The sequence below is a fragment of the Rosa chinensis genome, chromosome 7 (assembly GCF_002994745.2).
Source record: "Rosa chinensis cultivar Old Blush chromosome 7, RchiOBHm-V2, whole genome shotgun sequence".
Taxonomy (NCBI): Eukaryota; Viridiplantae; Streptophyta; class Magnoliopsida; order Rosales; family Rosaceae; genus Rosa; species Rosa chinensis.
Window position 1 is genome coordinate 6,497,264 of NC_037094.1, and position 11,957 is coordinate 6,509,220.

General features: G+C 37.5%; 1 protein-coding gene across 3 annotated transcripts; it reads left to right on the top strand.

The window, feature by feature from the left end:
* Positions 1-341: 341 nt before the first annotated feature.
* LOC112180986 lies at positions 342-11,673 on the top strand. 3 transcript variants are annotated; one of them, XM_024319577.2, is made up of 4 exons: positions 342-699; positions 857-2,205; positions 2,717-2,908; positions 10,351-11,673. In XM_024319577.2, the coding sequence occupies exons 2-4, from the start codon at positions 916-918 to the stop codon at positions 11,284-11,286; spliced, it is 2,418 nt and encodes an 805-aa protein (XP_024175345.1). In that variant the 5' UTR covers positions 342-699; positions 857-915; the 3' UTR covers positions 11,287-11,673. The 3 variants fall into 3 exon arrangements, with proteins under 3 accessions (XP_024175345.1, XP_024175343.1, XP_024175346.1); XM_024319575.2 differs by having other exon boundaries at positions 342-2,205; XM_024319578.2 differs by lacking the exon at positions 2,717-2,908 and having other exon boundaries at positions 344-2,205; positions 10,351-11,667.
* The last annotated feature ends 284 nt before the right edge of the window (positions 11,674-11,957 follow it).

Below are 11,957 nucleotides of genomic sequence, written 5' to 3' on the forward strand. Positions count from 1 at the left end.
GTTACAGAGATTGAGGAGAAGGTTCATCTCCTACTCTCGACAAGCATTTGAATGTAGAAAGGTAACAAAAAAAAAAATCAGCTGTGGATAAGCTGAATAAAGCTGATTTGATCTTGAGAAATTACTGTTGACTTAATGGTTTGACTAGTCAAAGAAAACAGATCAGAGGTAAAACTGTCTGAAGGTGTGCTTGATGACATTGATCCATTGTTCCCACGCATCAGCTGAGGATCATCAGATGTTTCAGACTTTGGTACGAAAGAAAGAAAATAACGGGGCCCCCCACTGGCCATGACCTTGACAAGTCTAAAAAAGAACAACTCGATGGGGATTCAACAACCTTGTTCCCCACAAGCCATGAATGCTTGATGACAATAATTGATCGTTTTCTAGTCAATTAAAGACCACGGTGAATAACGTGCCCCCGATTCCCGGTATAGGTGGCAATTAGGAGGCCCGTCAGTAGGCAGTAGGCTTAAGACTATACTTGCTGATCTATGATTGTCCAGTCATTCAAACTAGTGGTAAGATTGGTTTTCCACTTTCGTCTAGAAAAAGGGCATGCTGATCGATCTGATAGAACTGATAATGGAGGAGATTGTGTACAGCTTAGACGGAAGTTTGACTTGCTATTCAGGTAGCTAGCCACCGCGAAGTTCGTCATTTATGTGATGGGAGCCGGGCGTTAAACAAATCCAGGTTGGTAAAGCTTATATTTGAAATACATGCAAATGCAAGTTAATGATTTGCTGATTTTTGGGTAGTTTCAAACTATCAATTATGCCGCCTGATGGGGCGAATTCTACTGCTTTAAACTTTGTTGGAGGAATACCTTTTCAGTTGCTGTATGATGCAGTTAAAATAGCCATTAGGAAGACTAGCAAGTTTAAAATTCACCTCATCAATCTCCAAACGATGCTAGACGATTTACAGTCAGCACAATGGGTTATCCAACGGATAGGAGATTATAATCTTCAACTGCGTCTCCCAAACGATGTAATCGAAAATCTTCAAAGAAAAATGAATGATGGTAGAGAGCTCGTGAACACGGTATCAAAACTTAGCAGGTGGGATATCCGCATCTGGGGCAATTGCTACAACTGCATAGGAGATGACTATGGCGAACAGCTTAATGAATTGAACAGTAATATTAGAAGACTGTTTCAACTACTAGAGCTTCAGCAACAGAGGAATGTGGCCGAGCTCTTAGAGTTGGGAAGATCCGCCAATGACAAATTAGATGAAATCAAAGACAAACTAGATAGAATGGAATCACGGGATAGAAGGAAATCAGAAATGATTGCTGAGTTGATGGAGAAGCTGCCGCAGCATAATGGAACGAATGGTGTGCAACAAGTTGCATTGTCAAATGGAGGAGAAGGGGCAGCTCCTGCTCTAAGAGAAGTATTCCAGCAGCTTTTCACTGAAGTTATAAGATTGGAGGTCAAGAATCTGATGTTTAAAAGCCTCTTCCAAAGATTAGAATCCACGCTATACTGCTTACAACCATTGGTAGAAGAGATATCAAAATCTACGAGGGTATTGTATATTCAAAGGCAAGAAGTAGAAAATTTTATTAGTTGTATAGTGAAGGGTGTAGAGCTCCTTTGCGAATGCTCTAAGGTTTGCAAGAGGGTCACCCATAGAAAGAACGATTACACTGACAAAATTCAAAATTTGGATGAATCTCTTCAGACGCTCTTCATTGAACTGATACAGCAGGTGGGAAGGAGTTTGAAAGAGGCCATGGATTCGGCAGATAGTATAGAGGCGGCGATCAAAGAAATTGAAGGGATTAGTGGTGTGGTACAAAAGAATGATGTTGTGAGCAATGTGAAGGAGGGGACATTGGTGGATTCGGAAAGGGTTATAGAGGAGGCATTGAAGCCTATTGAAGGGAGTGATGCGGTACAAGATCAAATGAAAACTGATCAATTGCCGCATGAACATCCTTCACCTGCAGTTGGATTGGATGTACACACCTTGAAGAAAACAAGTGATGATGTGAATGAGGAGACATTGTTGGATTTGGCAAGGGTTAAAGACGAGGTCATCAAGCCTATTGATGACGGGAGTGATGTGTTGAAAAATGAAACTGAATGTGAAATTGCAGCAGCTGAACCACCATCTTCATCGCCAGCAGTTGGATCGGCATTCGAATCCACAAGCAATGCAACGGGAGGGCTCAAACGACTTAAGGAAAAGGTAAAATCCTTACCTTCCTTAACACAACTGCAAATTAAATTTGTATACTCGCATTTATTTGTTTGAGAAAATTAGATATAAACCCAAAAATATAAGCTTCTATTACAACCACTCTACATAAGCAAACCTTCCATATAGAGTATATATATATAATTAATAGTTTTTCTCATTTTTTTATATATCTAATTTGCCCTTCTGATTGTAGAGAGTTAAATTAAGTATCTTCCTTAATCTTATCATCCATTTGAATTTGAAATATTAATATGAAAAATCAATTCATTTTGACTTTATCATAATAAATTACATCCTTAATTTCTCATTGTAATTACTAACTTGAGTATATAATTCTATATATGCACAAATTTCAGTTCTTGTTTTCCTTATATGTAGGCATTTTCTTTCCGAATAGAATTTCAATTTTCTTTTCCTTAACTGGATCAATTATTGTTTCAAAAGATGGAATGAGATTTTGATTCAAACACTTAGAGAAAATATCTTTCTTGCTTGATAGAAAGGGCAAAGGCAAGCATGCATGGTACTTCTCGCTTGTGTCTCTAAGGGAGAACTAAAGAAATGTTCTGAAAGAAAAGAAAAGGTTTGGGGATGGGGTCATGAAATGGGCAAAAAGTTTTGTTATTGTGTTTTCACTCCTAGGCTCACATTAAGTGCCTCTCTACAAACTCGAAAAATATCTAATTGTAAGGTGTGTATCTTGTTTGTGGATTACTTTCTTCTTCTATTTAGGTATATTGTCATATTGATCTCATGATAGCTTTTCACTCTCAACCACTATATTTCTAATTTACCTACAAAATAGTTATATGCAAGTAAGGCTTAAATACCATCAACCTTCAAGCCAAAAAAGGATCCTATCTTCTACGATCATATGTATAATATAGTAGAAAACCTAACAAAGAGGTATATGATAAAAAAAAAAAAGATTCTAATATAGAGGTGTCATACAAAAAGAAACAAAAAATAAACCTCATATATATTAGATACATACTTGAAATCAAATTAACTAGAAAAAGTGTTTTGATGATCAGGTACCTTATTATATAAGTAAATGCATATAGGTATAATACGTACAAAGACTTTCAACCTAATAAACATGGTCAACTTTTAATGATAAAATACCTAAGAAAGAGGTTGATGTGAAAAATTATTCTAATAAATAGGTTGATATGAAAACTCCCGGAATTCAAGTTAGCTAAACATATATGTCTAATTTTTAGGTTGTAATTAAAAAAAAAAAAAACAATATATCAGTTGGGTAAAAAACTTAAACCTCTACCTTTAAGTTAGATTGCAAATAAAACATAAAGTTTAAATTACCGAAAAGTAAATTTAGGAAATTATATAAAGAAAAACTCCATAATTCTAGCAATCATGATGAATTTAATGAAAATTGCAATTATAATGGGACAAATAAAAAATTTACAACTAAGGTATTTAAAGATGACATTAATCTTGCTAGTTGACTTATGTTTGTCATATTTAAATTATGGTAATTTGTGTTTTCTTTGAAAAATGAAATGTAATATTTTATCCTAATTGGCAATAATTGAGTGTACATTGAAAAAAAAAATATGTATGTTTAAGGAAAACTGAAATTGGGAGAGAATTGAGCTGTACTTTCATTTTCATTGATAATAGGGGCCTCTTTATATAGAGGATTAGAAGGCATAGAATTAGAGTTGTACAAGAAAAGATAATCATACAATTAATCAGATATCTATGAATATCTCCAAGAATATCTCTAATTCAAAATCTTATTACAACTAGGTCAAGTAACCTAGAGTTTGGGCCAGATATATTCTGGATTTACTTGAACAAGGTGAGTTTTTTCTAATAGATTTTTTAGGAATTGGGTGTATAATGAATTGCCCCTATCGTCCCATTTTAAGAACGGAGGACTTACTGTATTAAAAGATGTGATGCTGGCATTTGGGCTCCATTTCAGATGTTCTAGCATCGCTTCCCATCGCTTCCTGCATGAGTTTAGGATAGTAAGTACAGCGTCATATGTGTTTAACTACATTTTTTTTTCCGCCAATCTAATTAACGAACTAACAATACATTTTCAAAACGAGCTAAAACAAACAAGGGCAATTCATCTTTTAATAGAGTAAGTCCTCCATTCTTAAAATGGGACGATGGCTACTCTTTTGGAAAAAATAATTATTTTGTTTAAGAATGAGAGATTTGAGAGAGATTGATGAGAGAATTGTGTATCTCATTATTGATAATAGGAGCTTTTATATATAGGGATTACAAAGTACATATTCCAATGATACAAGGAAAACTATTCCGAATAGGACTAGAAATTCTAGAACTTTCTTTCATATTACAATTATAGAACTAATCCTAGTTTGATTAGGCACACAAAAGTTGATTTCATTCAACACTCCCCTTTGTGCCGTTCAAACTTGGTGGTAACGCTTTATCCGTTGCCTCGTTAAAAACCTTGCTCGAGCGAAAAATCTTGTGGGAAAAAAACAAGCTCGTGGAGCAAAAAAAGAGTACAACACGTCCTTCAATATGAACATGTAGACATCATACCTCCCCTTGATGTAAATATCTCCCCCTGATTGGTATAATCATGAGAGTTCGGATAACTTTCTCAATCCAATGCTCTTCACATATTTCTCGAAGATGGATTTAGGTAACGACTTGATTTGGGTAATTGAAGTCCATCTGGAATCGTCATATATATCTCTGAATCTAAATCCCCATAGAGATAGTAACCACATCCATAAGTTGTATCTCAAGTTTTTCAGAAACTACCAAAATGACAAGGTAGCAGAACGTTATAACGTCCATTACGGGAGAATATGTCTCCTCGTAGTCGATTCCAAGGCGTTGTGAGAAACCTTGCGCCACGAGGCGGGCTTTATATCTAACCACCTCATTTTTCATTATGCTTTCTAACAAAGACCCATTTATGGCCAACATGCTTTACATTTGGGGGTGTCTGCATTATAGGCCCAAATACCTGTCTCTTTTCTAGTGAATCTAATTCAGCTTGGATCGCATATTTCCATTGTGGCCAATCCACTCTTCGTTGACATTCTTCGACAGAGCGAGGTTTGATATCATCATATTCTATAATTTCTTTTGCAACATGATATGCAAATGCATCATCAATAGCAATAGAATTTCTATCCATCATCTCATGTACACTACTATAATTCATGGAGATCTCGCTATTCTCTGGAATTGGTTCAGAAATTGGAGTGTCTCCCAATGATGTCTCTTGGACATAACCATAATCCGGAATATTCTCATGAGATTGATTATTTACGTCGATGATTAATGGATTATTTTGTGCCAAATTCGCTTTCTTTCTTGAGCGAGAATCCATCGAACCTTTAGGCCTCCCATGCTTCCTGGCAAGAGTCATGGGCCTAGCCACAACGTCACCATAGGGTGGGACATTGACGCCATGCTCAGGTTCCCTTGAGATGGCGTCATGTCCTCTAATTTTAGGGACATCAATCCTTGCAGGCACGTTTGCAGTATGTATGTGTGATCTCGTCACTTTAGCGATCTCAGAAAATGTATCAGGCATTGATCCTGCTACGTTCTGAAGATCGAGAATTCTCTACACTTCAATTTCGGACTATGCGGTTCGGGGATCAAGATGAGACAAAGTGGGGATAGGCCACGACAATTCCTATCGTTCCTGTTGAACATTTATGTTCTTATCTCCCCCTAACGATGGGAAGACTGTCTCATCAAAGTGACGATCCGCAAATCTAGCGGTAAAGAGATCGTCTATCAAGGGTTCTAAGTAGCAGACAATATTTGGAGAATCATATCCAACATAAATGCCTAATCGTCTTTGAGGACCCATTTTGGTGCGCTGTGGCGGCGTAATTGGCACATATACTGCACACTCAAATATGCGTAAGTAGGGCTGTCAATAGGTCGTGTCGGGTTGGGTTCGTGTCGGGTCAAGGTATTTGTCGTGTCACAAGATACAAACCCAAACACAACCCATTTAATAATCATGTCAAAAATCTAAACCCAAACCCAACCTATTTATTAAACGGGTTACCCGCTTCCAACCCACTTAACTCATTTAACAAATAGGTCATGTCGTGTTAGACAAAATGACCCATTTAAAGGTTGACAATGCGACCCATTTAACTAAAAAAATGCATAAATTGATTAAATTCACTAAAAACTCCACAAGACGAATAATATAAATAATTATATATATATATATATTCATAAATAATTAAATCCAATAATTATAAAGCAAAATATTTCAAATTGTCTAATCTTATGATTAAATACTCCCAACGTCCAAAATTTCAAGAAGAAGTATAACATAATCTGATTATACGGGTTCACTTCGTGTTGGCGGGTTGACTCGTAGCCGACCCATTTATTAAATAGGTCATGGCGGGTTGACCAACGGCTGACCAGCTTTTTAATCGTGCGGGTTCAACCCGCTTTATTTCTTGCGGGTTTCGAGTCGTGTTATCGGGTCGTGTCGGAATTGACAGCCCTATGCGTAAGTATGAGGCATCAGGCTCATACCCAGTCACCATCTGAGACGTAGAAAAGGGTTGAGTGGTAGTAGGACTCAGACGAATAAGCACAACTGCATGCAATATTGCATATCCCCAAGCAGAAACATGGAGATTGGTGCGCATTACCAATGCTCTATCAACCATTTATAGTCGTTTAATGACAACTTCTGCGAGACCATTTTGGGTGTGAACATGAAGAACTAGACATTCAACTTTAATCTCAATGGACATGTAATAATCATCAAAAGTTTTTTATGTAAACTCTCCAGCATTGTCTAGTCTTATAGACTTAATAAGATGATCAGGGTGTTGAGCCCTTATTTTAATAATTTGTGCTAGGAGTTTAGCAAATGCAGCATTCCTAGTGGACAAAACCATGACATGTGACCAACATGTCGATGCATCAACCAACACCATAAAATATCTAAATGGCCCGCAAGGTGGTTTAATAGGTCCACAAATGTCACATTGAATTCGTTGTAAGAATGATATATTTTCTTTAGTGTCCTTTGCATAGGATGGTCTCGATCCTAATTTTGCTAAAGAGCAGGCTTTGCAGAACGAATGATAGGCTTTAGAAGCAACCAATGAGGATTTTGGTTGAGCCATGAAGTCACAATGGACTTTAGAAGTAGAAACTAGAGTCAAGGGAGCATAGGTGGCGTCAAGGCCACTCTTGGGCCTCAGAGGGACGGCGGCGCTGGCCTGTGATGGCCGGTCTTGCAGGGGGACGGCTCCATGAGGCGCAGGGGCTCCTTCTTGGTCGAAAATTCGATTTTTACTTCTTTTCATTCTAAAGAATGGATGTCCATGTGAAGTCTTTAATATATGGATCATCATATCATGATCTGGATGTCCCAAACGGTCATGCCAAAGCCTATATGTGTCAGAATCCCATAAATCATCTCTCATAACATGATTGGATTCAATGATTCGAATGGTGGTTGCATACAACCCACTACATCGACACATAAGTTTCTCTAAGACTCTTTTATGTCTGTAGTCATTAGAGGTAATGCAAAGGAACTCTTGTCCATTCTCACAATGTGTTTCCATATGAAAACCATTTGCTCTTATATCTTTGAAGTAATAAAGTTTGAAAAATATGTCCAAGACATCAGATAAAATAGATCGACACTTTATTAATAAACATCAAAGTTTCTTGACCAAAATCTAATCCAAAATAAAAATCAAACTTTAGACAAATTGTAGTCACTCAATCCGTTTGGTAACTCCAATTGGATTGTGACCAGGTAAGATGAGGTGAGATTTTGGTGGAGCTGTGCTCATTTTTAAAACCTTTCTCTCAGTTCAAACCTTTCCTAGACATCACAATTGCTCTTGGATGAGCTAGTGAGAAAGAGTTAATACAAAATATCATTTGATTGATTTAAGGCATAAGTGCCACTACATAATTCTTTTAAAAATAAAAGACTATTCTAAATAAAAATCTGCGGCATTCTGTCTTCATTGTCAGATTTAAAGTCTTTTTGAACTTGATTTCTTGATCACCATGATGCGGCTACCTTCTTAGGTACGTTGCAAATTCAGGTCCATTGATCAGACGTTTCATATCAGAAATATACACCATGAAGAGGATTCTCCCTTGATTGAGGCGCATTGGCGCAATGTGCATGGTCCCTAGGACCGATGGCGTTGGAAACTGATGATCATGGCCAACATTGGCTCCATGGTTTCCAACCCTTCGTCCCTCAAAGTCACGCCTCCTACAGTCATGTACGTGATTGTCGCCTTGGGCAATTACTTTCATGAGTATTTCGATCATATGGATCATGACGTCGATAGCGACTTTCTCTAGCCATAGAACGATGCTCTTGATGGCTATCTTGAATCCTATCCATTTCTCTTTTCACAAGTTCGTTGCCATGTCTTTCAGTAGTGGCCATAGCTTCAATAAGTTGTTGAAAACTTGTGACCCGTCTTGCATTTACATGAGTCTAGAATAAATCAGAGGACCTCATAGCATAGATAGGGAAGGTATTTAGGGTTTTCTCAATCAATTGGTCTTCTGTGATCGTCTTCCCACAGAGATGCATCATTGCTTTGATGCGAAGAGCTTCTGATTAAAACTGCATGACTGTATCAAAGTCAGAGAAGCGAAGATTATTCTATTTTGCTTCTAAATTCGGAAGGATGGAGTCACGAACATTGCCATAACGTTCACGAGGTGCTTGCCAAAGCCTTATAGCGCTATCCTCATTCATGTACTCAAACTGGTGGTCGTTATCCATGTGACGTTTAATTAGGGCAAGTGCCTTGGAGTTATCGATCTCAGTTTGAGGGTCTGGAGCTATTTCATTAGAAGAAAGCCCTTGGATTGTATGCAACAAATCTCGGCCAATAAGGTGGATCTCGATGCCAACGACCCATATTAAATACCTTTTGCCTGCATAATCCAATGGAACAAAATCGAGTTTGTTCGAGTTTGACATCCTGAAAAGATGAAACAAGAATGAATTAGTTTCGGAGTCGATGCTTTCACGAAAACTAAAAATAAGATTTCCGAGCTATGCTATCAAGAAATTGATTTCCAAGAATATATGGATTAGACCGAAACAATAATATTTATATGGTCATAAATCGATGCTTACAGACACTCTTAGTTCGAATCTTACGAACACTCTTAGTCCGTAATAATTCGAATCTTACGAACACTCTTAATTCGTGGTTTACGAACGCTCTTAGTTCGTATATCGTGAATCACCACGATTCCGCCTTTTAAATAATCGAACTCATGTTACAGAAAGGTGGGATGTAGAAGAAGGGAGGTTACAAGTCCCCGAGGAAAAGAAAAGAAATTTAAATTGCAAAAAGCAGAAACTTTAATTTAATAAACTTACTTGGTTAATCGGAGCTTGAAACTTTGAAAACTTGAAAACTTGAACTTTGGAGACGATGTAGTATGATGAGGTGCCTTGGTAGGCTTGGTGGTGCACGGTATGAGGATGAGGAGTTGCATGCGGCGTGGAGGAGGTCGAGGGCGGTGTGGAGGAGGTGCAGCAGTGGTGAACTTTGACGGTGGTGGAACCTTAGTGGTAGTGCGGCTAGTGTGGGCTAGGTGCAAGGAATTTTTCTTGTGGTTTTTGGTTTTTGATTTTACGGTTGAGGCATGTTATCAGCACGAGTTTAAGAATGAGAGATTTGAGAGATATTGATGAGAGAATTGTGTATCTCATTATTGATAATAGGAGCCTTATATATAGGGATTACAAATTACATATTCCAATGATACAAGGAAAACTATTCCGAATAGGATTAGGAATTCTAGAACCTTCTTTCCTACTATAATTATAGAACTAATCATAATTTGATTAGGCACATAAAAGTCTATTTCCTTCAACATTATTCAGTAAATCTTGAGTGTTTGGATTTTTGCCAGTTTAGCGAGAGTTACACGAAACTCGGCACAAAATGCATGTAAATCGTTCACCTTTATGAGATCATATTAACTTAAGGAAAGCATAGCGTTCATATAGGTTGCATGGCATCTAAAATTATTGGATAAAGTGTGCGCATGTATGCATGGCTCAGCTGCTTACTTTCCAGTTTAACATGCTATTCAATCTTGATACATCATATGCAGAAACACGATGAAACAGAAATCATCATGCAAGTGGAGTTTCCCTACCAATGCATAGAAAACATTATCTCCCTGACCACTCCTGCAGACGCATGCAGACTGTCCTCGATTTCTTGGAGATTCCGGGGCGCTGCAGAATCCGACGGAACTTGGGAAAATTTCCTTCCTCCTGATATCCACAGGATCCTATCCCAGTCCACGTCTTCATCTGCTACATCAGTTGACCCTGGCATCTCCAAATCCAAGAAGGAGTTTTACCTCGATCTCTGTGACAACCCAGTTCTCATCGACAATGGCAAGATGAGCTTTTCGCTGGACAAATGGAGTGGGAAGAAATGTTATATGATTTGTGCAAGGGCACTTCATGTTGTTTGGTCAGGAGAAAAACATACATACTGGAAATGGATTTCTGTGCCCGATTCCAGGTTTGAGGAGGTGGCTTGTCTGAACAGTGTTTGTTGGCTTGAAATCCGTGGAAAAATTGATATGCAGATGATGTCTCCATCCACTCTTTATAAGGCTTATATTGTGTATAAGCTAACTGCAGACGCATATGGATTTCGAGTACCTGTAGAGGTCGCAACTCGTTCAAGGGATTATGGATTTGAATATAAAGATCTTGATCGTGACGGGTTTATAGAATACCCGGATAAGCGGAGAGGGTGTCTGAATCCTGATATACAAATCGATGGAACTCTATCTCCAAAGGAAAGAGTGGACGGCTGGTTGGAAATGGAGCTGGGTGAGTTTTTATGCCAAGGAAAAGAAGTTGGGGAGTTGGAAATGATATGTGTGGAAATGAACGATCTGTGTTGGAAGAGTGGTCTTATTGTGCAAGGAATTGAGGTCAGGCCAGAAAGAAAGGAATATTGTGAGGCCAAAGGCAAGGCAAGATCACATTTGCGAGACAAAGGCAAGAAAGCAATGACCACGATCTGACCTCCAATCAAAGAGTAAGTTTCCACTAGTTAGACCTGCTTGTTAAAATAATAATTAATAAATTTAGAATTTTCTAGTGGTTATGTCTGTGTATGTTGTAATGGCATTACAAGGAAAGTATAAGAGAGATTTGTGAGAGTTGTGTAATGAAGATCGCTAAGGTATTTTGAGTCTCTTTGTTTGTTTTTTTTATATATTTTTTATAGGAATTGTGTACCCGTCCTGAATTAGGTTTTTGCATACAACATATCTTGGCGTATTGAAATTGTAGACTCGGTTTTTTTCGTGTATTATTGAGTTCGACCTTTTAAAACAGGTTTTATACAGGTATCCGTTTTATACGGAGTAAAAATACTTGAAATTTGGAAAAAAATTAAAGCGCTAGTTAATTAAAACGCAAATAAAACTTCAGTATGGGTATAATTGAAGAAAAACTTATGTATAGCGTATTGTAATTCAAGCGCCTGATTATATTTTACTTGGGTGCCATATCCTTTTTTTCATGTTTTATCACATATCATAAATGATATAAAATAAAAGCAAGAGTTTAGAGTAGATTATTAGTTATTTTTTTACAAAAATAGTGTTTTATATATCCGTATTTTTTAACCCGTTTTTTCTACTATTTGCCTAATTATACGCGTATAAATCAAACTTATAAATTTGTCGTA

Bases quoted from the DNA above. Each gene is read 5' to 3' on its own strand.
- LOC112180986 (XM_024319575.2), top strand. From the start codon at position 781: ATGCCGCCTGATGGGGCGAATTCTACTGCTTTAAACTTTGTTGGAGGA. The intron at 2,206-2,716 runs GTAAAATCCTTA...CTTGCTTGATAG, and splicing joins TCAAACGACTTAAGGAAAAG to AAAGGGCAAAGGCAAGCATG. The intron at 2,909-10,350 runs GTGTGTATCTTG...CATCATATGCAG, and splicing joins GAAAAATATCTAATTGTAAG to AAACACGATGAAACAGAAAT.